At 33.1% G+C, this 27,573-nt stretch overlaps 1 protein-coding gene across 3 annotated transcripts in view; it reads right to left on the bottom strand.

Annotated features, from left to right (window-relative positions):
• Nucleotides 1-27,573, bottom strand: part of LOC134700341 (uncharacterized) — a 115,908-nt gene that overhangs the window by 13,870 nt on the left and 74,465 nt on the right. For all 3 annotated transcript variants that reach the window (XM_063561699.1, XM_063561698.1, XM_063561700.1), the window contains exons 5-7: nt 12,335-12,442; nt 4,434-4,562; nt 2,799-2,906 (exon numbers count right to left, since the gene is read on the bottom strand). In XM_063561699.1, coding sequence (XP_063417769.1) covers nt 2,799-2,906; nt 4,434-4,562; nt 12,335-12,442 — 345 coding nt within the window. The remainder of the gene's footprint in view (nt 1-2,798; nt 2,907-4,433; nt 4,563-12,334; nt 12,443-27,573) is intronic.

Genomic DNA, 27,573 nt, shown 5'->3' with positions numbered 1-27,573 from the left:
GTATCCATGACACATTTAACCCCATTTTTTAAAATCTTTTACTACTTAAAGGGAGACGAAAAATATCGAAATGACATTCAAACTCAAAATTTGATTGAACTTACGAAGCCTGGACAAAAAAAAGAAAAGTAAAGAATTCCAAACAAAACATATAAAACTACAGATTGAGTAACACAAAACCTCAAAAATAGTGATTCAGAGTGAGGTCAGGGTATCCAAAGGAGTATTCAGATCCTGTTTAATAATGTGCTGCAACTCTTGTGCTCATGTTATTCCCAACACGGTGATAAGCCACATTAAATCGGCGACACACAAGGCAGAGATGAAGGTATTTAGATTACATCGATTGAAATTTATCCATCGTCATCTGGCAAATCAGAGATTTCATTACTGTCAAACAACTCGCAGCGGTGTCCATAAAGTTTTCGAAGGGATGATTTTAACTTTGCATTTGAACTCTGGTTTAAAACAATGTTCACACCACCCTTTGTCTTAAAACTGTTCTGCACAAAGTCCAGGATATAGAAGTTGTCATCAAATAGTCCGTTTCTATGTATGTTTGCATTTATTTTTGTTGCAGTGCCCTGTTGCTGTTATTTCGTTGTTTTTCCTCTTACAGTTGATGCATTGCCCTCGGTTTAGTTTGTAACCCTGCTTCGCTTTAGTTGAATCGATTTATAACTATTGCATATAGGTATACTATAGTTTTTTATCAACTTTATTGTGAGCAGTAACCTTCTATCAACGGAATCGTGATGGTAAATGCATGCTCTGGAATATTGTATCATCTTGGAGATATATACTCCTCAAGCAGATGCCGCGGAATTGCGTTACAGATCGGCAAGTGTGGAAACAAAGTTTTTTTTTATAATATCGTGGGCAGTCATCAACTGAGCATGCAAGAAAAAATTAGGAATTACAAAACACTACATTTATGCGTCATATCATAAATTTTTTCGACTTTGTATGGTTTGAAAGGTGTTGCGGCTCAATGAAATTGGTCTATTCCTTTAGTTGTATAGATATACATACGTTGCTGTAATTTTCCCAGATAGACATTAACATTTTACAATTGGGAAGCTGAAATCATTTCTTTTGTTTTAAAATTTGTTCTCAACTGACCCTCATTGTCGGTTTTAAGATATGTTATAGGAATAACCGTTCAACAGTGCCACAAATTTCAGTGAGAGGACAACAGTGGAAAATGAAGTTTCATTACAATGGTTGATTCTTTGCATGAAGTCATCATCGTATGATAAAGGAACAAGTCATTCATGCTATTCAGGAAGTCTAGTTGTAACTAGAATATAGAATAATGGAATATGATATTCAAAAATGTTCGTGCATATATGGAAATAAACAATGAACAACCTAATTTAAGCAATCAAGAAGATAAGTAAAATAGTGTTTTAACTCGTTTTTGCATTTTTAAAATTTCAATATTCATCAATTTATTTTTCATTTATTTTTGTCTATATATTTTCAATTATTTTTTTTAATTTGACAGTTAATAAATAAAAGATCTGTGTCACAAAATCAATGTTTAAAATGATACTACACATTAATTAATTAAAACTGTTGAAAGATGTTTATTTCATTCTGGTAGTTACAATGCAGATTGCAATATCGCCGTTTCGCCCCCTTCATTTCAAGCAATCGTATGATGCTTGCACATATCTTTTACTGTAAAATTTTCAGATTCTTTAGGATTTCTTAATTAAATCTCATATTGACCACATACAATGTTTAAAAATAAAGAAGAGCTTAAAATCATGTATCCGCAAATGATGTGCTGTTACAAAATATTAGAAATTATTATAAATTAGGGAATGTATATCCCTCATGCAAAGCTCTGATTCCTTTCACGAATTTGGCTATACTTTTTGGACCTTTTAGATTATAGCTTTTCATCTTTTATATAAGCTTTGGATTTCAAATATTTTGGCCATGGGCATCACTGAAGAGACATGTATTGTCGAAATGCGCAGCTGGTGCAAGAAAATTGATACCGTTAATTTTATGACGATATTTCTGGCTACTGCATAAATTGTTAGGATTTGCTGATTGATCAAAAGCCAAAATAATACGAAATGGATGATGCAAAACTTTTTTGATAGTTATTACAGGGTTTTACTTAGCTTTAAGTTATTAACATTTGCATCAGAAAGATAATTTCTGTTTTCACTCATTTCGTTACCTTTTATTCGAATTTCAGGAAATATATGCTGTCTATTAAAAACAAGCTTTAAATATTTAAAAATGCGTTTTATTAATAACTGTTAATCTCTCTGCTAAAAGTTTATTTTGTTTACGTACGTACGTGAATTATTTATATAGAAGTCATAATATACAATCAAGCTGACATCTTCGAAAATATACACTCATTCGTGGCCTTTGGTCTTGATTTGACGGGCAAAACAGATAGATCCGACGTGTTGCTTTCGATTGATATTTAATTCAGCCGTGTGTTAGGTGGGGGCATTAAAAAGTTCATGTAATGGTTAAAGTCACTTCACGTATTATGGAAGAAATATTAAACCGTTTACACAAATCAACAGTCGCAAAAAAAAGGTTTTGTAAGCAACTAAGTAAAACAACACTGGTTTATACAATCAAACAAAAACACTAAACCTTAAACATGTGTTATAGCAAATAAAATACAGTAAAGAAATAAGTAATTGACATATCATCGGACTGTATGATATATTGTAAGAATAAGTTTCAACCAAACTGGTTGTAAATTATATTTATCAATTGGATTATAAATGTAATTAAGAGGAGTACAAAACATATTTTACCTCATGATCTTCATTTTCTCGTCTTAATTCTTCTTCATCGCATATCATAGATTTATTTTCTCCATTATACATGCCTTGTTCGCTATCCAAATCAACACATGTTGTTTGCTTACAAATAAAAAGAAAACCATAAAGTAGCAAGCATCAACACCAATTCAAATTGTCTAAAGTGAAATGAAATATCAAAAGTCAACAGTTCGGTCATATTTGATATTCATTTTCAAGTTATTAAATTTAAATTTGATACGATCGCTAATACAAACGAATCATTTATTTAAAAGAGTGACAATCTTTGAGTTATCAGGTAAATATATCATGGATAATACATGAAATCTGTCTTAGCGTACGTAATATACGAATGCGAACGGATTTTTTTCGTATGTATCAATTATAATAAATATATAAACAGTTTCAGCTAAATTTCTAAATGGTTTGGTCAGTGTTTTGTATAGTTGAAAAGAGAACATGATTGTAAAGTTGAATAATACAATTCATTTGTGTCTGTTCTAATTGAAGTTGCGTCATTTTTTTAAATTATTATTCACGCCATCTGACATCAAGTTATTGTCATTTGGCATACCTATCTTATAGTGTACGTTTCAGATGTTTTTTGTCAAAAATGAAAGTGGCCTCATCTTTGTTCATCCTCAATCATTATATATGTTTTGTATTATCATCAAATACAACTTACATTTCAATATTATAAATGAAAACGAATGCGGCCACTTTCATTTTAGACGGAAACGGTCTAAACATTAACCAAAATGCTAATATTTTGAAGATTTCAGTAATTGTATGTTCATTTCCATTTATTTACGTTTAAAATTGTATACGATTGCTATGACAATTGAATCATCAACTTAAAAGAGTGACAATCACTTACACATATCATGATGTTAAATGCAATCTGACTAAGTGTACGTGATATAAAAAGGCCAACAATATTTCGTATTTTTTTCTCAAGAGTGGCGAAAGACGCCAATGGGACACTCAAACTCGCAAGTAGCTTATTTATAACTTTTGCCTTAGAAATATAGTCTGCCAACAGTTACACACCACCATATATAACTGGTAAACATCAATTACGCATAGAAAACAAATCGGCGAAAATGTTAACACCTTACATTAAACCTTCCTACGAAAATGCAGACCACACTGTAAATCTTTTCTTACAAACAGCTAAACTTGCTTTCTTCTATAAGATGCAAAAGTATCAAGGCACATTATGATGTAACGACATCAGATATATAAATCGATTTCATCCAAATGATTAAAAAGACACGTGATTTAAAAGCATTAAAACAGAAGACGCAAATAAGGCTTGTTAAATTAGTAACCATAATTCGCTCGAGCAACATTGTAATGAAAATATCAAAATAGCCGAGGTGCTGAAAGTATACTGTCACAGGAATAAATATTTAGTGAACAAACTAAGTAAAACAGCATTGGTCGATGCAAATACACAAAAACCTAAGAAACTAAAACAAAAACATCATAAAACAGTTCAGAATAAGTAAATGAATCGGTATATCAGTAGTATGATATATTGTAAGAATACCATTTAATCATACCGGTTGTCAATTATCTTTATCAATTATTTATGTACTTAATTTGAATAAAAAAAACATATTTTACCTCATGATCTTCATTCACTCGTCTTAATTCTTCTTCATCTTGAACATTATTTTGGGGAATCATAGCGTTGGTTTTCATATAATCAATGTTGTCTTCGTTGTCGCTTTCCAAATCATCACTTGACGTTTCCTTACATATAAGAAGAAAACCATAACTTGTGGTTTATAAATATACAGAACGCCAACACAGAATCACCACCAACTATAACTGGCTATCTTATATAATATTGCAAATTAAACATACGCAAAAGAAATCGTTAGAATCAAAAAGATTGAACTCCGATAAACCCGGCAATCGTTATTACATGTAGGGTCATCTGTACTTTTATAAATGCACTGTTGCGATAATATTAAATCATATTCCTATTGACCCGCGTACAGGTAAAATTTGATCTTCATTAGGTCATTGTGTAACATGGCAAGGCGTAAGTTATCTGTGGCGGAACTTTGACAATTAATTTGCATGTCAAATGCAGGAAGGAGCACTATGCGCATATGTTACCATTTCAATGTTAATTACGCGTCATTGTCAGAATCTTACAGAAACTGTATGTTAATACAAAGTTCCGGGAGACAAATTTTACTACCCGTCGTGATGACAGACTGCTTATTAGTCGTGCTAAAGCCAACCGATTTACTTCTGTCCCACAGCTTAGATATCACTGACCTCTAGATGGTCGTGTTCGTGTTAGGCATTTCGTTCTATCAAATGACCAGCTATAACAACCAGGCACCGTATAATCAGGTTTAAAAGGGTGAATGACCATTGACACAAGAATAGAAAATCTGGGTAGACATCCATTGGTGAGATGAGTGATGGTTTCTTTTACAACCAATAGACGGCTGAATACGAGTTTGACTGAAAAAAAACTGAAAAAAAGCATTAGTCTAATGACTGCATTCGGAGCTGGTGGCGTTACAGTATGGGGTGGTTTCTAATACCGTTGTAATAGAGGGGCAAACGAAACTAGAGGGACAGGCAAACTCATAAACCGAAAAAACTGACAAAGTCATTGCTTAAAAAGAAAAAGACAAACAGACAAACAGACAAATAATAGAAAACAAGACACAACATAGAAAACTAGAGAATAAGCAACACGAACCCCACCATAAACAGGGGTGATCTCAGGTGCTACGGAAGGGTAAGCATGTATCCATGACACATTTAACCCCATTTTTTAAAATCTTTTACTACTTAAAGGGAGACGAAAAATATCGAATTGACATTCAAACTCAAAATTTGATTGAACTTACGAAGCCTGGACAAAAAAAAGAAAAGTAAAGAATTCAAAACAAAACATATAAAACTACAGATTGAGTAACACAAAACCTCAAAAATAGTGATTCAGAGTGAGGTCAGGGTATCCAAAGGAGTATTCAGATCCTGTTTAATAATGAGCTGCAACTCTTGTGCTCATGTTATTCCCAACACGGTGATAAGCCACATTAAATCGGCTACACACAAGGCAGAGATGAAGGTATTTTGGTTACATCGATTGAAATTTATCCATCGTCATCTGGCAAATCAGAGATTTCCTTACTGTCAAACAACTCGCAGCAGTGTCCATAAAGTCTTCGAAGGGATGATTTTAACTTTGCATTTGAACTCTGGTTTAAAACAATGTTCAAACCACCCTTTGTCTTAAAACTGTTCTGCACAAAGTCCAGGATATAGAAGTTGTCATCAAATAGTCCGTTTCTATGTATGTTTGCATTTATTTTTGTTGCAGTGCCCTGTTGCTGTTATTTCGTTGTTTTTCCTCTTATAGTTGATGCATTGCCCTCGGTTTAGTTTGTAACCCTGCTTCGCTTTAGTTGAATCGATTTATAACTATTGCATATAGGTATACTATAGTTTTTTATCAACTTTATTGTGAGCAGTAACCTTCTATCAACGGAATCATGATAGTAAATGCATGCTCTGGAATATTGAATCATCTTGGAGATATATACTCCTCAAGCAGATGCCGCGGAATAGCGATACAGATCGGCAAGTGTGGAAACAAATTTTTTTTTATAATATCGTGGGCAGTCATCAACTGAGCATGCAAGAAAAAATTAGGAATTACAAAACACTACATTTATGCGTCATATCATAAATTTGTTCGACTTTGTATGGTTTGAAAGGTGTTGCGGCTCAATGAAATTGGTCTATTCCTTTAGTTGTATAGATATACATACGTTGCTGTAATTTTGCCAGATAGAAATGAACATTTTACAATTGGGAAGCTGAAATCATTTCTTTTGTTTTAAAATTTGTTCTCAACTGACCCTCATTGTCGGTTTTCAGATATGTTATAGGAATAACCGTTCAACATTGCCACAAATTTCAGTGAGAGGACAACCTCTATATAGTGGAAAATGAAGTTTCATTACAATGGTTGATTCTTTGCATGAAGTCATCATCGTATGATAAAGGAACAAGTCATTCATGCTATTCAGGAAGTCTAGTTGTAACTAGAATATAGAATAATGGAATATGATATTCAAAAATGTTCGTGCATATATGGAAATATACAATGAACAACCTAATTTAAGCAATCAAGAAGATAAGTAAAATAGTGTTTTAACTCGTTTTTGCATTTTTAAAATTTCAATATTCATCAATTTATTTTTCATTTATTTTTGTCTATATATTTTCAATTATTTTTTTTAATTTGACAGTTAATAAATAAAAGATCTGTGTCACAAAATCAATGTTTAAAATGATACTACACATTAATTAATTAAAACTGTTGAAAGATGTTTATTTCATTCTGGTAGTTACAATGCAGATTGCAATATCGCCGTTTCGCCCCCTTCATTTCAAGCAATCGTATGATGCTTGCACATATCTTTTACTGTAAAATTTTCAGATTCTTTAGGATTTCTTAATTAAATCTCATATTGACCACATACAATGTTTAAAAATAAAGAAGAGCTTAAAATCATGTATCCGCAAATGATGTGCTGTTACAAAATATTAGAAATTATTATAAATTAAGGAATGTATATCCCTCATGCAAAGCTCTGATTCCTTTCACGAATTTGGCTATACTTTTTGGACCTTTTGGATTATAGCTCTTCATCTTTTATATAAGCTTTGGATTTCAAATATTTTGGCCATGGGCATCACTGAAGAGACATGTATTGTCGAAATGCGCATCTGGTGCAAGAAAATTGGTACCGTTAATTTTATGACGATATTTCTGGCTACTGCATAAGTTGTTATGATTTGCTGATTGATCAAAAGCCAAAATAATACGAAATGGATGATGCAAAACTTTTTTGATAGTTATTACAGGGTTTTACTTAGCTTTAAGTTATTAACATTTGCATCAGAAAGATAATTTCTGTTTTCACTCATTTCGTTACCTTTTATTCGAATTTCAGGAAATATATGCTGTCTATTAAAAACAAGCTTTAAATATTTAAAAATGCGTTTTATTAATAACTGTTAATCTCTCTGCTAAAAGTTTATTTTGTTTACGAACGTACGTGAATTATTTAATTTAATTCTTTATTTATTTAAAGAGGATTGCCAACAGCCAGAGGCTACGCGTGGATCTCCTCAACATAGATATATACAGATTCACAATTATCAAAGTATTTGAATACAAACATGTTAAACACAAGACAAGACAATATGTACAGGACAAGACATACAAATACTACACACCCATCCAATCACTCGCTCATTCTTACTCACATGCACACGAATTAACAAACATGTATGATTCAGTAATATAAAATAGTGATTATGGAAAGACAATTTTGAGCACAATCAGGTCAAAAAAGTTTTTAAGCTATCGAGAAAATCTGTTCGAAGATTTAATAAATCGAAACACACACTCAAACAACTCTAAATTAGTGTCATCAGACAAATCATCACTACCTTCTATTAATATTTTGCTCAGATAGTTGGGACATAGATCCCGCAACATTGCTATATTTCACTACAAAGATCAAAAAGTCTGAAAAGACCAGTTTTTGTCTTAATTTGCATGAATTTTTACTCGACATTCTTAATTTGTCTGAATAATTTTCAAAAAATCTTGACATAGTTTTAATTTGTCTAATAAGGCTCTTGATTTTTCTTGACAAGTGTCTTGATATTATGAACATTGTTTTAAAATTTCTGGACACTTCCTGTATCATCTGATAATAGTCTGGATTAGTCTCGACCAATTCTTGACTGTCTTAATAATGTCTCGATCTGTCTTGACATATTCTTGACATTCTTAATAATGTCTCGATCTGTCTTGACATATTCTTGACATTCTTAATAATGTCTGAATGTGTCTCGACACATTCTTGACAGTCTTAAATATGTCTTGACACTATCTCAACAGTATAAATTTCGCCTTAGACTTATTCTGCACTGATTATGACATTCTATTGCTGTTATATACTTATAATGGCTAAGCTAAACTTTGAAGAATCAAGGATTAATTTGGTATAGTAAGATACCTTTTTGGTGCAACTAAATTGGAATACCCTGAAAAATCCCCCATGTAATTTAATTTTGATTTGTTTGTATTAAACGTTGAACTAGCTTTTAATTGGAATATAAGTTAAAGTTACTGACAAACAACATTTAGATTTTTGCCATTCGCAAAACTGCGAGTCAAACTTGCTTTCTTTACCTAAACATGTAACATAGGTGTCGTGTAGACCGTGTAGGCAGTTTAGGAATGTGACCATTCGTCTCTTTTGGACCCCAAAATTCATCTTCTGTGTATGTGTGGGTATAAAAAAAGTTGGGGGGGGGGGGTTGTTAAGGTTAAGAATTTTTTCCTATCTTGTTTCAACTACTATATTCATTTTTGAGGACAACCAAAACACATTCTTTTTTTTCAAATTTGAGTGTTGATTTTATAATTTTTTAACAAACATAAATATTTGTGATAAATCCTTCCGTGAAAGAAAATATGTTTAGATCTATATTATGCATGTAATTTTTGAGACCAATGCTTTCTTTAAAAAATGGACCAATTATAAATACATTTTGTTTTATTATGCCCGGAAAAGATAATACTCATCTTCAATCTTTGGGAAATATTAATTGTTTTTTATGTTAAAATAATTAACTTCATAATTTTGATGAAGAGATTCAATTTTATTTCAATTTTTTTTCCATCAAAATGATGATTTTAATTTTCATATATAAACAAACTTTTACAATTGTAGTGTCATGGTAAAGTAGGTCAACTGATAAGTTATATGGCTAATTACAGTTAAAGCAGTAATTTCTATTTGACAGTTGCGTGTACTCTGGGGTGTGGAATACTTTTTTTTTATGGGGAACATCCTGTCCATGTGTAATACTTAATATATATTCCAACAGATGACATTACACAAATTTAATTTTCTTCTGTTAAATGAATGATTTGTCATCATACTTTGCTATTTATGTAAACCACATTTTGGTACAATAATTATTTACCATATAAACATTGAATATTATGAATGTAGATTGAGATGTCTACAGTATGATTGGTTTTAATCATTTAATTTTATAAGATTTAGGAATCAAAATTTGTATTTATTTAAAAAACCAATTTTCAATTATTTTATATCAACACACCCACATTTAAATTATTTTATAGATCTAAAGATATTTCTATACCCAAATTTTCAATTATTTTACATGCCCAACTTTTATTTTTGAGGTATTATAACTTGAAACATCACTATACTAAATAAAGAGAAATAAAGATTAAAGTTATATCACGAATATTGGTCATGATTTGTAAAACTCAGAACTGTCAAGTAAATTTAAGACACGATTCAAAATGTTCAGAATATGTCAAGCCATAATGAGAAAAAATAAGAATGTCGAGAATGTGTCGAGAAATTTCAAGACAGTATTCAAATGTCAAGAATATGTCAAGAAATTTTAAGACCATATTCAGAATGTCGAGAATATGTCAAGTAAATTTCATACAAATTTGATATAAATGAGAATTTGTCAAGAAAAATTAAGACACAAGTCATACTTTTGGAGAATGTCGAGTAAAAATTCATGCAAATTAAGACAAAACCTGGTCTTTTCAGACTTTTATACTTTTATAGTGTTTATATCTGGACAAAGCAGATTCTTAATTCCAAGTAGAAGAGTAATCCGACAGTTCGTGTAACGGGCGCAATGAATTAAATAGTGCTCAGTGTTTTCAATGCAGTTACCTGGGCAGAAATCGCAAAACCTATTTAATGTTAGATTATATTTATACAAGTGGTCATTGAGAGCACTTAGCCCTAAGCGTAATCTAGTATGAATCTTTTTCTCATAACCATGTCCTCGTGAATATATTTTTTTACTACACAAATTGAGATTCTTCTTTAACAACCTTTTGAAACTCGCCAAAGATGTTGCTGTAATTAGTTCAGCTGACAAACTATTCCAGTCTCTAATCGTAGCTAGAAGAAAAGAGTTATAGTATGCTACTGTTCTTGACCTGATGGGTATCAGGTTAGCATGTCGTCTTAAGTTATAGTTTTCAGTATTATGATTGAACAATGGATGAAAATTACAGAGATAATCTGGGACAAGATGATTTTTAATTTTGTACAAGTATGTAAGTCTATGAACTTGACGGCGTGTTTTGAGAAGCTCAAGACCAACCTCTTTCAATAAAGTGACATGTTTTGTGACCCTGATTGCCCCAGTAGATATAATGCAGGCACGTCTCTGTACATGTTCAATGTTTGCAGAATCGGCGCTAGTGCAGTTATCATAGATGACATCTGCATAATCTAGCAATGAACGAACAAATGTTTTATATAATTTTTCAATGCATAATCTAGGTAATATATGTCGCATCCTCAAGATAGTGTTCAGTTTATTATGACATTTCTTACAAATATCAGCAATCTGATCGGTCCAAGAAAGTTTATCATTCAAGATAAGACCTAAATGTTTATGGCATGTAACTCTCTTTATATTTACATTATTTAAGATCAATGGAGGGTAGTGTGGTATTTGCTTCTTCTTAGAAATAATAAGATACTCAGTTTTTTCTGCATTGAATGTTACACACCATTGCTGGGCCCATGTGTTCAACGTGACGAGGTCACTGTTCAGAGTTTGGAAACAATCAGAGATGTCATCAATTTGTTTGACAAGGGACGTATCATCAGCAAACAGTTTGATATTGCTGACAATTCCATCTTTAATATCATTCACATATATAAGAAAAAGCAAAGGACCGAGTATAGAGCCCTGGGGTACACCAGCATAGGTGTTTTGACTCGATGATGTCTGACCATTAATAACGACTCTTTGAGTACGACCTGAGAGGTCATTCTCTACAAGAGACAACAGTGAGCCACATATGCCAAATTGTTTAAGTTTGAAAATCAGGCCTTTGTGCCAAACCTTATCAAAGGCCTTTGAAACATCTAAAAAGATTGTACATACATCTTTACCGCTATCTAATGACTTGTAAATTATTTATATAGAAGTCATAATATACAATCAAGCTGACATCTTCGAAAATATACACTCATTCGTGGCCTTTGGTCTTGATTTGACGGGCAAAACAGATAGATCAGACGTGTTGCTTTCGATTGATATTTAATTCAGCCGTGTGTTAGGTGGGTGCATTAAAAAGTTCATTTAATGGTTAAAGTCACTTCACGTATTATGGAAGAAAAATTAAACCGTTTACACAAATCAACAGTCGCAAAAAAAAGGTTTTTGTAAGCAACTAAGTAAAACAACACTGGTTTATACAATCAAACAAAAACACTAAACCTTAAACATGTGTTATAGCAAATAAAATACAGTAAAGAAATAAGTAATTGACATATCATCGGACTGTATTTTATATTGTAAGAATAAGTTTCAACCAAACTGGTTGTAAATTATATTTATCAATTGGATTATAAATGTAATTAAGAGGAGTACAAAACATATTTTACCTCATGATCTTCATTTTCTCGTCTTAATTCTTCTTCATCGCATATCATAGATTTATTTTCTCCATTATACATGCCTTGTTCGCTATCCAAATCAACAAATGTGGTTTGCTTACAAATAAAAAGAAAACCATAAAGTAGCAAGCATCAACACCAATTCAAATTGTCTAAAGTGAAATGAAATATCAAAAGTCAACAGTTCGGTGATATTTGATATTCATTTTCAAGTTATTAAATTTAAATTTTATACGATCGCTAATACAAACGAATCATTTATTTAAAAGAGTGACAATCTTTGAGTTATCAGGTAAATATATCATGGATAATACATGAAATCTGTCTTAGCGTACGTAATATACGAATGCGAACGGATTTTTTTCGTGTGTATCAATTATAATAAATATATAAACAGTTTCAGCTGAATTTCTAAATGGTTTGGTCAGTGTTTTGTATAGTTGAAAAGAGAACATGATTGTAAAGTTGAATAATACAATTCATTTGTGTCTGTTCTAATTGAAGTTGCGTCATTTTTTTAAATTATTATTCACGCCAGCTGACATCAAGTTATTGTCATTTGGCATACCTATCTTATAGTGTACGTGTGGTTTTAAAAGAGAACATTTAATCAAGAAAATCGGTTATTTCCTTTTACCTAATTCCTAGTCAATATTGCAGAAAGTGAAAAGCTAACAAAACAAAACGAGATCAGACCTTAGAAATATCTTTGTTTAAAATCTAAAACTTAAAAAAACACTTTTGATATTAATTTAGATAAATGAGGAATGTGTCCATAGTGACATAGATGATGCCCCCGCTAGCATATCACGTTATGAAGGGACATACCACAAAACTGTAACTGTTAAAGTGACGTTACAAGAATTTGAACTTAAACTAAGCTTTGTGGTAAGTTACATTATATATACTTTTCATAACATTAAGTTGGGACAAACTTTAGTTTAAGAACGGTTTGAAAAGATTCAGCATTTTTTTCAATTTGTATAAGAATTATATTATTTGGTTGTGACAAACTCAAGTTAAAGAACTCAAATAAAATAGTAATTTTTCCATTTGTAAAGATCCTTTACTCTAGAGTGGTAAGTGACGCAAACAAAATTTGAACTCGATAAGTGTTCTGTGGTGGTGAGCATTGCGTATCAGTGTTATATTATTCAGTTGACAAACTACAGTTAGAGAACGGAAATGGAAAATTGTAAAGGAGCATAACTCTAGATTGGCATTATTGACGCCACCAAAATTGGTACCTGACCTGTGTGTTTTGGTAATGAGCAGTGTGTACAATTTTAATATCATTTGATCAAGGCAAACTATTGTTAGAGAAGAGAAACCAGTTTTGGGACGTACGTACGTATAGACTTACAGACAGACTAGGGTAAAACTTAATGCCCCCTCAACTTCGGTTAATGTTTAAATATATTTATATGATATGCAAAGAATCTTTTATGATACGCAAACACACTTATAGTATGTGCAAATATACTTATGTGATGCACATTGTCCATCTTGTTATATAAATGACGTTGTAGTGTCATTGTGTTATGTGCTTATAATATTATGAAATTTGGTTTGGTTTACTTCATCATATCATATGAAAAAGTCGCTTTAATATATGTTTTTAATCGTTGTTATGATCAATGATGTTAATAACAATTAGAATAATTACATTTCACGTCATTCTTGATTACATTCTGCTTCTCCAGAATACATATAAACGTGGCTCGAATGAACATTTCTCGTTTGAAAATGGTCAAAATATGATTTGTGGAGTTATAGGTTTATTTGATGGGTCTGTAATAATAACTAAATGATTTAAGTTATTAAATCATGGATTCGACACTGTGTTTTGCAGACATTGAGTTCAAATAGTTGACCTACCAGAGGATATTCTGCATATTTTTAATGCTAGATTACTGTTTCTGATCTAACAGACCCAGTCTTTTATCGGCTTCCGAAACCGCATATTAAAAAATACAACAAAAATCATAGTTTCAAACATTTTTGAGGAAGATGGAAATCAAATAATGCCGGAGCTGGTTGAGAAAAATCCGGCTGCAGCAAAAATGTGATAACAAAATTTTTACTGCAAAAGATATCAAATAAATTACAGTATTTCAATAGAATTATGATAACAGTGTTTAACGCTACTTTCAACAGTGTCGTGCTACTTCGTATTGGTTAGTTTATAATGCTGAAGGAAGCTGTATTGCAAAGAGGAAACCAGAGACCGTCGGTAGAAAAAACTAAAATTGTAGACAATTAATATGTAATTGAATATTATTTGCAACATTCGTGATATGATGTCCCCCAAAGTTTAGATGAATGTATATATATTAGTGGAACTTCAACTTGATGCATCATAATTGCTAGATGTTGAATAATAATAATAATAATAATAATAATAATAATAATAATAATAATAATAATAATAATAATAATAATAATAATAATAATAATAATAATAATAATAATAATAAAACATAGAAAATTGCCTACCCCCTGGGTCTTAAAACAAATAATTAAACTTGTAAATGCTATGATTTTATGATTTTAAAGTTCTTGATATAGAGAATAATAACTATGCTTGGAAGTTAGCAGTCATCTCTACAACATTTTAAGTAGATTTATATATCAGACTGGTATCTGCATACATACAACTTTTGCACATATGGCTATGTTTGAACACTTCTAGTATATATAGTAGCTAAATTATGTCAGATATATGGTAACAGATGATGCTGTTGTGACAAGAGTTGTAGATTGACCATTTTAGGCAGAAAATGTGTTCTTTAATTGACAAAAAGGCATACAGTAAGATGTGGACTGGAGACAGATGCTTGATTGGATGCGTTATATATTAAGCTTAAATGTTGTTATGATTGACTGTTACACATTACATTTATAGTATTCTGATATGCTTTTTATAGGTTTTCAAAACAGTTTTTAACAGGTTCTAGGCATTTTTTATCAGAAAATATGCAAATAGGGTAAGCTGGCAATAATTAAAGTCTTGTTTTCAAATTCTTTAAAAAAATTGAAACAGGAGAGGGGTATAAAATGTTTAGTAAAGAAAAACTTCAGAGTATACACAGAAATTTCTTTACGACGATAATTCTGATAAATGAGTATTAATGTGTGAAAAACTGAATTTAGAGAGTTTTCTATTTAAATAAATGTCTGTAAAGGTTTCACTATGTAAATGCAGCTGTTTCTTAAAACACGCCTCTTTTGGGGAGATCTTGAATATTCATAGAAAATAAATTTTGTTTACATACTGGTTTCAAATTATGCTCTCTGTGTTCCATATCACAGAGACAGAACTTGGGAATGTTACCAGTAAATAAACACATGCATATAGTTTATATTGAAATCTGTGGTAACCTTTCATTCGAGGAGGGGGTAGAAAAGAAAATTAGTGTTAGTTTAAACTCTGAGAAGTTCAGGGCATATAAATGTTGAAAATATGCCGCACAGCCGTATATTTTGATCTTTAAAAAAAATTGTGGTCTATATGAACTTTCAATTCTAGGATAAGATTTTTTTCAAAACTTCATAGTAAAAGTGGTACAGTTTTAGCCGTAAAGAGAGTTGCTTTGGGAAATTGCATTGTCAATATTTACAGAAATGCAACCTATTACGGATTTGATTGTTTGATGATACTACAGACTAGTTTCAGTATAACAATATATTGGTGTCCGTCCGCCTTGTATGAGTTTTATGGTGTCTGTCTGTCCTACATTAGTTTTATTTATTTGAAATGTAGGATTGTTTCATATATGATCTCTATTAGTTTTTATGCATAGCATAAAACGAAAATACTTGCTGAAGTTTGTAAAATTTGATTAAAAAGAAAAATTGTTTAAAGAAAAAAGTTGATAAACAACTGTCATAAATTATTCCAGATTTGGCGCAGGCATTTTTCTAAACAAATTTTGGGTTCAATCTGGATTTCTTTAGCTTGTTTTTATGAGAATTGTTCAATATTCCATAATATTGTTTATTTGCGATCAAAACTAACATGATACTAAATTGTTTTTACGTTGACATATATGGAGCCTAGCAGCATACATCGCAGACATTTAATACAGCTTTATGTAACGTTCAATAGATACCAGAAGATGTGGTATGAGTTCCAATGTGACAACTCTCCATCTAAGTCACAATTTGTAAAAGTTTATCATTATAGGTCAAAGTTTGGCCGTCAGCACGGAGTTTTGGCTCACACAGAACAAATACGCCAACAATCGATTCAAACAAATACGAAAGCCAATACAAAAAAAAGATTATGTAGTTAATTATGCAGCCAGTATAGTTAAGCATAACTAAGTACCCCCTTGAGTGTCATGTAAATATAAGTATGTTAGTTTGCCGGATATTAAATCTTGCACGCACCAGATTGAAAACTCATGCGCATGACTTTTGAACTTGTGTGCATGATTTTCAAACTGGCGCGCATGACTTCCATACACGTTCTCACGACTTTCATAATGGTGTTTGCAACCTTCAAGATCTGGTGTGCATGACTTTTGAACAGGGTTTCATGACTTTAACTTGTTGCGCCTAACTATAAAAATGTGCGCAGGATTTTCAAACTGGCGCGCACGACTTTAGCAGATGATGTGAAATTTTAAGAAATGGCGAGCATGAATTTCAAACATGAATTGTGTGTATTACTTTTAAACTTGTGCAAATGACTTTTAAACTTGTGCACATGACTTTCAAACTGGTTCATATGACTTTCAAATTGGCGAGCACAACTTTAAAACTCGTGTTCACTAGTTCAAAAGTCGAGCGCACTAGATTTTGAAAGTTATGCGCACCAGTTTTTTTTAATGTACATGTAAATGTGCGCACCAGCTTAAATGTTCGGCAAAGATATGTCTTCGAACCTTACACTTAAGAGGCTCCACAAGAGACTCTTCTAATAAAACCCTATATGCTAATCCGAGTAAAGTTCACAAAAATATAAAATATAAGTAAAATTGATATACAAAAGATCTCAAAAGAAACTACACTATATAAGTTATAATGCGTCCTTACCGCATTGCTGGACCAACCAACATAAAGAACGCTGAAAGTAAAACATCTGAAATCTAAAAATGAATATATACCGAACCACGACAAGAAGAATACCATCAAATGGAATATAATTCTAAATGTGTTTAAAGTAAATCAAAGTGCTGATGTACTGAACATCGGATGACCTTAAGTTCCTGTGGATGGTCCGACAAGCACTTGTCCCAGTAAATAAAATCACATCTCTACATCTGAAAGGGAGGTTAATGTACAGATATGATATGATTTTTTTATTAGGGCGTGGATGATAAATTAATGACAGGGAATTAAACATCATCGTAATGACTATTATATTGTAGTGATATACTATATTAATATTTGTATATGATAGTTCCATGTATATATGATTACTATACATTTGTATATAATGCTATTCCACTTTATTAATAAAAGTGCACGATGGACACTCTTCTGTGATAATTCGATTTTTCTAATAGATTAGACTTGAGAAGGCATTATTATTTTCCCGTTTAATTTCCCATGCAGAGTTATCGTTCCCTAAGATTGCAATCGTTCTTGAGTCACTCATCTGCATGTGTGTGTATAGATATTAATGACTTTTTTACTTGTATGTTTTGAAAGATACATATATATGTTGTCTATTCTTCTTACCAGCACACTTGGTACAATTAAAAACCTGATAATAAATTGTTCAAATAAGGCCTTCGAAAATAGTGGAATAAATTACTTTTGGAGTGTCAAACACTCGTTGGAAGTACTTGATAAATTGCATGTTTATATTGGTGATTTTGAATCTGTTCAAAGTTTTGATTTTTCTACCCTGTATACCACATTGCCTCACATTCTCATTAAGAAAAAATTCACACACCTAATTAAATCGGCATTCAAAAAATCAGAATGGGAATATATTGTTCAAACTCTTTTAGGTCATTTTTTAGTAGCAATAAACAAAACAACTATGTTAATTGGACATGCTTTGATACTATATATATGCCCTTGAATTTTTACTAGATAACATTTTTGTTCGCTTTGGGGATTCCGTATAATGTCAGATTATCGGAATTCCAATGGGGACTAACTGTGCACCACTTATTGCGGACCTCTTTTTGTATTGTTATGAGTTACAATTTATGACAATAATAAGCAAAGACCCATCGAAACAACATCTGATAAACAAATTCAATTATACTTTTAGATATTTGGATGATATTTTGGCTCTCAATAATGACGACTTCAATATGTAAATTAATGAAATTTATCCTGCTGAACTTACTTTAGATAAAGCTAATACTAACAATGACCACTGCCCTTTCCTCGATCTTGATATCTATATCACTAACGGAAAGCTGAATACTAACATTTATGATAAAAGGGATGATTTTCATTTCCTATCGTTAATTATCCGTTTTTAGATGGTGACGTTCCCTTGTCACCATCTTACGGTGTCTATATATCTCAACTTGTACGATTCGCTCATGTATGTCACAATGTTTTAGATTTTAACGAGAGAAATTTATGTATTACTGAAAAATTATTACATCAGGGTTTTCGATATCACAAACTAGTCAAAACATTTACTAAATTTTATCATCGGTATAAAGACATCATTCGTAAATATAGCTCAACATGCAGACTTCTTATACGTTCAGGTATTTCACATTCAATTTTTTATGGAAATATTCTTTAAAAAGCACAAAGGTGTCAGTATTCACCTCAGAAACTTACAAAACCTTTGAATAGACTTATTAAGAAGGAATATAATTACGATACTGTTGTCAAGTCATTAAAGATTGCATATTTTGGTGTTAATATTGAGTCACTGATAAGGTCTTTGTGTCGGAACTAAACACATTTATTTTAAATAATTTATTCAGTCAGTTTAATTGAAGTCTGGAGCTGGCATGTCAGTTAACTGGTAGTAGTCTGTTGTTATTTATGTATTATTGTCATTTTGTTAATTTTCTTTGTTTACATCTTCTGACATCAGACTCGGACTTCTCTTGAACTGAATTTTAATGTGCGTATTGTTATGCGTTAACTTTTCTTCATTGGTTAGAGGTATAGGGGGAGGGTTGAGATCTCACAAACATGTTTAACCCCGCCGCATTTTTGCGCCTGTTCCAAGTCAGGAGCCTCTGGCCTTTGTTAGACTTGTATTATTTTAATTTTAGTTTCTTTTGTACAATTTGGAAATTAGTTTGGCGTTCATTATCACTGAACTAGTATATATTTGTTTAGGGGCCAGCTGAAGGACACCTCCGGGTGTGGGAATTCCTCGCTACGTTGAAGACCTGTTGGTGACCTTCTTGGTTTTTTTTATTTGGTCGGGTTGTTGTCTCTTTGACACATTCCCAGTTTCCATTCTCAATTTTATGAACTTTATATCTAGACACATTTTTTAGATATTGTTATAACTCTCAAGGTAATTAAAGGGTTGAATTTAGAAAAAAACAATGAAAGGTTGAATGTTCATTGTTATCAAAACAGTTTATTAAAAACAGGATATCGATCGACCGCTGAAACGGGTACATACGCACTAGTAGGGGTTTTATACCTGTAAGAGATAATAGTTACCACCAGGAACAAGACAAAAATTCGAAAATCTATGTTAGGTGCAGCTTATAACAAACGTATTATGAACGAAAAAGAAAAGAATATATAAGAGCATCAGTCGTGCGCTGAAGCAGGATAATTTCCTACTTTGTAACCAAAAACTACCACCAGAGACAAAAAAAGAAAAAAATCTCTTTTTTAAAAGGTGCAACGTAGAACACACGAATTTTAAGCGAATAAAGAACGAATAAGTAACAAGGTATCAGTCCAGTGCTGAAACGGATATATACGCACATAAAAAGGTTATGCAATCCCTTCGAACCCGTAGTTACCAACAGAGACAAGAATACAATTGAAAAACATTTTTTTTTAATTCAAAATGTAGAATACGTATTATAAGCGAATACGTAACCAGGTATGAGTCAAGCGCTGAAACCGGAACATCAGTTCTTATAGGGTTATTACACCTCTACGGAACGTATAAGTAACCAGGTATCTCATGAGCGCTGTAACGGGCTTATAGAGTTATATCGCTTCTTAGAACCCAAATCTACAACCAGAGAAAAGAAAACAATTGAAAATCATTTTTTTAAAAGGTGCAACGTATGACACACGTATTATACGCGAATAAGGAACGAATAAGTAACAGGGTATCAGTCGAGCGCTGAAACGAGTACATACGCGTTAACAAAATTACCACTAGGTGTTTAAAGGTGCAGTTTATAACAAACGTTTTGTAAGCGAATAAGATTATATACTTAAACATGATTTTAGTTCAATTTAATACAGGGAATAGTAGTCCACAGGTACAATGGTAACTAAAGTATATCTTTTACAAATTTTCCCAATACCAATCGAGCGCTTAACCGGATACATGTGCTCTGATAGGGTTATTCACCTCTAAGACCCCGTGGTTACCATCAGAGACACGAAAATCTGTTTTTTAAGTGGAACGTATAACACGCTTATTATAAGCGAATAAGGAACGCATAAGTAACCGGGTATCTGCTGAGCGCTAAAACGGATATATACACGCTAATAGGGTTATTTCACCTGTAAGAACCCAAAGAGACACCAAAAATACTTATTTTTAAACGTACAACGTATAGCACACGTGTTGTAAGCGAAAAAGGAACGAATCAGTAACAGGGTAGCAATCGAGCGTTGGAATGGATACATACGCGCTAATAGGGGTATTTATTTCACTTCTAAGAATACATAGTTACCACAAGAGACACGAGAATATTTCTTTTAAAAAGTGCATCATATAACAAACATATTATGAGTGAATGAGTAACACTGTACCAGTCAAGCGCTGGGACGGGTACATACGCGCTAATATGGTTATTTTACCCCTAAGGCCACACCAATTTAATTTCTTGTTCTACGGATTTTTGGACTCCAAAATTTGGGGCGAGCGAGCGATTTGAAAATTTAAATAAAAAAATATTTACTTTGCAAATTCTTGAGGCGAAGCTTGAAAAGTAAAGGCGAGCGATTATAATTTTTTGTTATAAACATAAAATAGTAGGTTTTATTTTTTTCCCTGTTCACCAATAAATATCTAAATCTGGTCTACATATGTGTGACTGACAATGAGACAATTCTCCATCTAAGTCATATTCAGTTTGGGGGCAACCCCTTAATGTTATAAATATCCCTTTTTTCATGTTTTATGAGTGGTCAATATAAGTTATGATATATTTGTTTATATTATTAATTCGTATATTTTAACAAATTTGATTCGTCGAGGGATATATAGTCACATGTTAAACTATATTTTCGAAGGTAGAGAGAAAACGGCGGATAGCAAAAAGCATATTGACCGGCAAAAAGCATATCGCACGGTTATTTTTAGAATATCTGAAAACCGATATAATTTGTGACGTCATGTAAGGAATTTCAGGATATGGTTTAACGTTTTGAAACGCATGATATCTGTAATCGATTATTGACGAAAAAAATCTTCAAAAACATCAGATGTAAAAAAAAGCAAATGAAATAACAACTTATATGTTGTTATTGTCAAGGAGACAAGTTCTCTAAGGAGACGAGTAATATCTATAAAATTCCAACAAACCTAAATGACGAGTTTGATACAAATATGGTCGGAAATTAATAATTTAACAAATATAGCCTTTTTATGAGGTCAATACAAGATATATCGACCCAAAGAAGTATATCAACCTCGGACTTCGTCCTCAGTCAATATACTTCTTTCAGGTCAATTTATCCTTGTATCGACCTCATACAAAGGCTGTATTTGTATAGTACAAAAGGGCTCATATTTTCTCAAAGAACTATACATCTATCTCGTAGTAAATGGTCAAAACATGTAAAAGAATTTTGTAATATTCCTGGACTTTAACCATGTTAACACATTTTCTTTAACAGTTTAATATTATTTAAAATAGGTGGACCCCTCTTTTTAGAAAAAAAAATGTTTAAAATATGATGTAACTCTCCTCTTTTTGAGTACAAAATTCTAAGTTTTCAAAGGTTTTGAATAGAAGAACTATACAAATCCTTGGTATTTTTCTTTTCTTTTCTACATCAGTAAAATGACCCCTTGTCTGGGGGAAGATTGTTCTTAACCTGATAATAACAAACACAGGTAAAAGTACGACCTTTTACATTGGGCTTTGATACAAACCAAACAACAAGCTACACAGGGGCCCCAAAATTATTAGCGTACACAATTCAAACAGGAAAACCAACGATCTTATTTATATATCCAAACGGGAAAATACCAATGAACAACATCAATAAACGATAACTGCTGAACGACAGGCCCCTGAATCAATCAGGACAGGTGCATAAACATGCAGCGGCTATGGATAGTTTTGTTTCGCCAGCATACAATATAATTGCCGTTGAAGGCAGATCCTTCAGAAGTTCTGTACTTTATTCTAACAACGAACATATTTTGATAGGGAATATAAGTAAGGGGGAAAGAAACCAATGTTTTGTTCTTTACCGGTATATATTTCTGCTTTTATAAATTTATATCGGAGCACTCCTTCTTTGGATAAATAGGTTTCATGCTGAAACAAATATTCTCACAGATATTTAAGAAGTGTGGTGGTGTGCTTTTATGTTTAAAATCTTAATATACAGGTTAGACTGTGATTTTAAAAACAAATGTTGATATATTTTTATAATATTTACAAAAAAAACGATGCGGGAAATGGACATGATTACATTTTCGAATGCGGGAAGCGGGAATATAAAAATAATAAAAAAAATCTGTTTTGAGAAAAATAGGTACGGGCAGGTCCGTCAAACAAAGAATCAAATGGGTGTGGCCTAAGAACCAAATATTACCACCAGAGACACGAAAATATTTATTTTTAAAAGAGCAACGTATAACAAACGTATTACTGTGGATTCATTTATTTTCGTGGGTACCAATTTTCGTGGTTTGAGGAAAACTTACATATTCGTGGATATTTAATTTCGTGGTTTTGACCAAAGTCCACACTCATTCCTTTACATAATTTGTATTTCGTTGAACATTTGAATTCGTGGTTCTCCTATACCCACGAGATCCACGAAAATTGGTATCCAAAGAATATTAATGTATCCACAGTATAAGCGAATACTTAACGATAAAGTGACAGGGTAACAGTCGAGCGCTGAAACGGGAACATACTCGCTTATAGAGTTATATCAACTCTTAGAGGCTCAATCGACCACCAGAGACAAGAAAACAATTGAAAATCCTATTTTAAAAGGTAAAACGTATAACACACGTATTATACGGGAATAAGGAACGAGAATGTAACAGGGTATCAATCGAGCGCTGGAACGGGTACATACGCGCTTATAGAGTTATACATGTATCACCCCTTAGAACCAAAATCTACAACTAGGGACAAAAAACAATTGAAAATCAATTGCAAAAGGTGCAACGTATATCACACGTATTTTACGCAAATAACGAACGAATATGTAACGAATCAGTAGTCGAGCGCTGAAACGGGTACATACGCGCTAATGAAGTTATTCAACCTGTAAGAACCCAAAGTTACCACCAAAGACACATAACTACTTAATTTAAAAAACGCAACGTATAGCCCACGTACTCATAGCGAATAAGGAACACATAAGTAACAGGGTATCAATTCAGCGCTGGAACGGGTACATACGCGCTAATATGGGTATTTCACCTCTAAAAACTCATAATTCCACCAGAGACATTAAAGCAATTAATTGACAATCTGTGTTTAAAGGTGCAGCGTATAACACACGTTGTGTAAACGAATAAGATTATATTCTTAAACGTGAGTTAAGTACAGTGTAAAGCAGGTAAATAGTACAACGGTAACCAAAGTATATATTTTACAAATCAGCCCAATACGTGTCGAGCGCTAGAACAAATACATGTGCTATAATAGGGTTATTTCACCTCTAGAATTGTTTTCCCCTCTTTGAAGAAAAAGTTACCACCAGAGACAAGAAAACAATTTTCATCTTAAAGGTGCAACGTACAACAACCATATTATACGCGAATATAAAACGAATAAGTAACAGGGTACTAGTCGAGACTTAAAACGGGAACATAAGCGCTAGTATGGTTACTTCATCTGTAAGAACCCAAAGTTACCACCAGAGACACGAAAATGATTGAAAATATTTATACGTACTATTAACGAATAAGAAACGAATCAGTATCAGGGTATCAATCGAGCGCGTGAATGGGTACATACGCGTTAATAGGGATATTTCACATCTAGAAATATAAAAAGTTACCACCAGAGACACGAACATATTTCAATTTAAAAGTGCATCGTAAAACAAACGTATTATAAGCGAATGAGGAACAAATGAGCAACAGTGTACCAGTCGAGTGCTGGAACGGGTACATACGCGATAATATGGTTATTCACTGAATGCAGGGTTCACACATTGCCGATTATTGTTCCCGTTTGAGATCAGACAGCGATACGACACGAAAAGTGAAAAAGTCGGATTACCATCCTCAATTATCTGGAATATCCTATCAGTGTCTGAACGCAGTCGTTTAAGTTCGTAACAGATTCCTACGGGTCGGGAAGGGTCCAAATAGTTCGGCGAAGCACCCCGACAATTAAATGCGTCCCGTAATGCGGGGGTTCACACATTGCCGATTATTGCTCCCGTTTGAGATCAGACCATATTACGACACGAAAAGTGAAAAAGTCGGATTAGTATCCTCAATTATCTGGAATGTCCTATCATTGTCTGAACGCAGTCGTTTTAGTTCGTAACAGATTCCTACGGGTCAGGAAGGTTCCAAATAGTTCGGCAAAGCACCCCGACAGTTAGTTGCGTCCCGCAACATTCGGGGCAACTCAGCCGATTTTGTCTAGTCGGATTACTATCGTGGCTATGTCGTGACAGATTCTGCTGTATCGGATCGAATTCCGAACAATATCTTGTGTATTCTGGACGGTGTCCTGTGGAACGTGAATGATCTTGAGTAATTTTTCATAGCTGTTTTTCTGCCGATTGAGTCCAGATTGCATCCAGATCTTGTCGATTGCGAACCGTTTTTTGCCGATACCGTTCCGAAACAGTCCCGTTGTTAAGACGAAATTCGTCAATGATACCCACGTCCGAGTCCCGACAATTACAGTATACAATACGACTGAGACCAGACAAAGCCGTTTGCAATGCGATATAGCGGATCATGATAGGACTACGTTCCGACAGTACCTGATCATCCCGAATATGCCGACAGTTTTCGAACGAATAACTTCCGTCAACGTCGGTTCACTGTCTGGTCACTGTCTTTGTCGGAGTCGGGACGCAGTCGTGACAGACTCGGTCGAATTTTACCTGGCGAAAAATACAAATCGGATTAGATGCTGATTCAGAACGGGATTATCGGGACTAATTCGCTTAGAAACGGTTGAATATCGACGCTTCCTGCACACTATCTGATTGTCGTCGTGATCAAATTATTTTTTTTGCAAATTTTAATTTAAGTTTGAATTTCCATCCACGATTCACAGGATCTTGATCAGACTTTTAATTTTTTTTAATCGGGAAAGGTAGTTAAAATCGTGAATGTGTGACCCCAGCTTAACATTCGGGGAAACTCAGCCGATTTAGTCTAGTCGGATTACAATCGTGCCTATGTCGTGACAGATTCTGCTGTATCGGATCAAAATCCTAACAATGTTCTGTGTATTCTGGACGGTGTCCTGTGGAACGGGAATGATCTGGAGAAAATTGTATTGCTGTTTTTCTGCCGAATGAGTCCAGATTGCATCCAGATCTTGTCGATTGCGAACCGTTTTTGCCGAACCCGTTCCGGAACAGTTCCGTTATTAATACGAAATTGTCAATGATACCCACGTCAGAGTCCCGACAATAACAGAATTCAATACGACTGAGACCAGACAAAGCCGTTTGCAATGCGATAGAGCGGACCTTGATAGGATTACGTTCCGACAGTACCTGTTCATTCCTAATATACTGGCAGTTTTTGAACGGATAACTTCCGTTAGCGTCGGTTCACTGTCTGGTCAGTGTCTGATCTCTGTCGTATTACATTCGGTAGAATCGGGACACAGTCGTAACAGACTCGGTCGAATTTTACCTGGCAAAAGATACAAATTGGATTAGAAACGAATTAAGAACGGGAATATCGGGATAAATCCGCTTGGAAGCGCTTGAATATCGACGCTTCCTGGACAATATCTGATTGTTGTCGTGATTGAATTATTTGTTTTACAAACTTTAAATAAAGTTTGAATTTCCATTCACGATTTACAGGATCTTGATCAGACTTTTGACAAATTTTAATCGGGAATAGTCCTGTTAAGGACGGCAGTAAAAATCGTGAATGTGTGACCCCAGCTTAACATAACCGCCAGAGAGAGGTATCCGAATAAGGAACAAATAAGTATCGAACATAAAGCAACATGATCGTTTGAGCACAAACATGTAAAAATAGGGGATAAAAGTCTATTTTTCTTCATAAAATTTAGAGCTATTATCAGAGAGAAGAATATAAACAATTAAAAGGGGTAGGATATCAAAAATCGAATTAGCAACGAATAAAGAATGAGGAATAAGCAACGAATAGGTAACGAATAAGGAATAAGGAATAGGTAACGAATAGGTAACGCCTAAGAAATAAGTAACGAATAGGTAAATAATGAGGAATCAGGAATGCGTAACGAATAGGAAACGAATAAGGAATAAGAAACAATGAATAAGGTATACGTAACAATGAATAAGGAATAAGGAATAAACAAACAACTTGACGTCCATGGTAATGATAACAATTTCTTTTTACCTCGGTCCATATCGTAAACTTTGATACGTAGGTTCGTTTCGGCATGTACTAAAAGGTGGAGTGGAGTGGAGTGGTGGAGTGGAATGGAGTGGAGTGGTGGAGTGGAGTGTTGGAGTGGAGTGTTGGAGTGCATGAGTTTTTAAGTGGAGTCATGGAGTGAAAACATGGAGTTATGAAAAAAGTGTAGTGGAGTTGTGGGGGTGGGGGGGGGGTGTAAATAATTTTGGAATTTAAACAATTTATAAGATATTTTTGTATACATATGTAGCTTTAATGTTTCAACAGCGTCCAACTGCATTTAAGAAAACTATACCAATATAATTCACCTTGCCGGATGTGTGATGGGCAT

This window comes from Mytilus trossulus, unplaced genomic scaffold (genome assembly GCF_036588685.1).
Source record: "Mytilus trossulus isolate FHL-02 unplaced genomic scaffold, PNRI_Mtr1.1.1.hap1 h1tg000138l__unscaffolded, whole genome shotgun sequence".
In the NCBI taxonomy this organism is placed as follows: Eukaryota; Metazoa; Mollusca; class Bivalvia; order Mytilida; family Mytilidae; genus Mytilus; species Mytilus trossulus.
The sequence above is the reverse complement of the archived record's forward strand: the minus strand, read 5'-3'. Positions and strand labels throughout refer to the sequence as shown.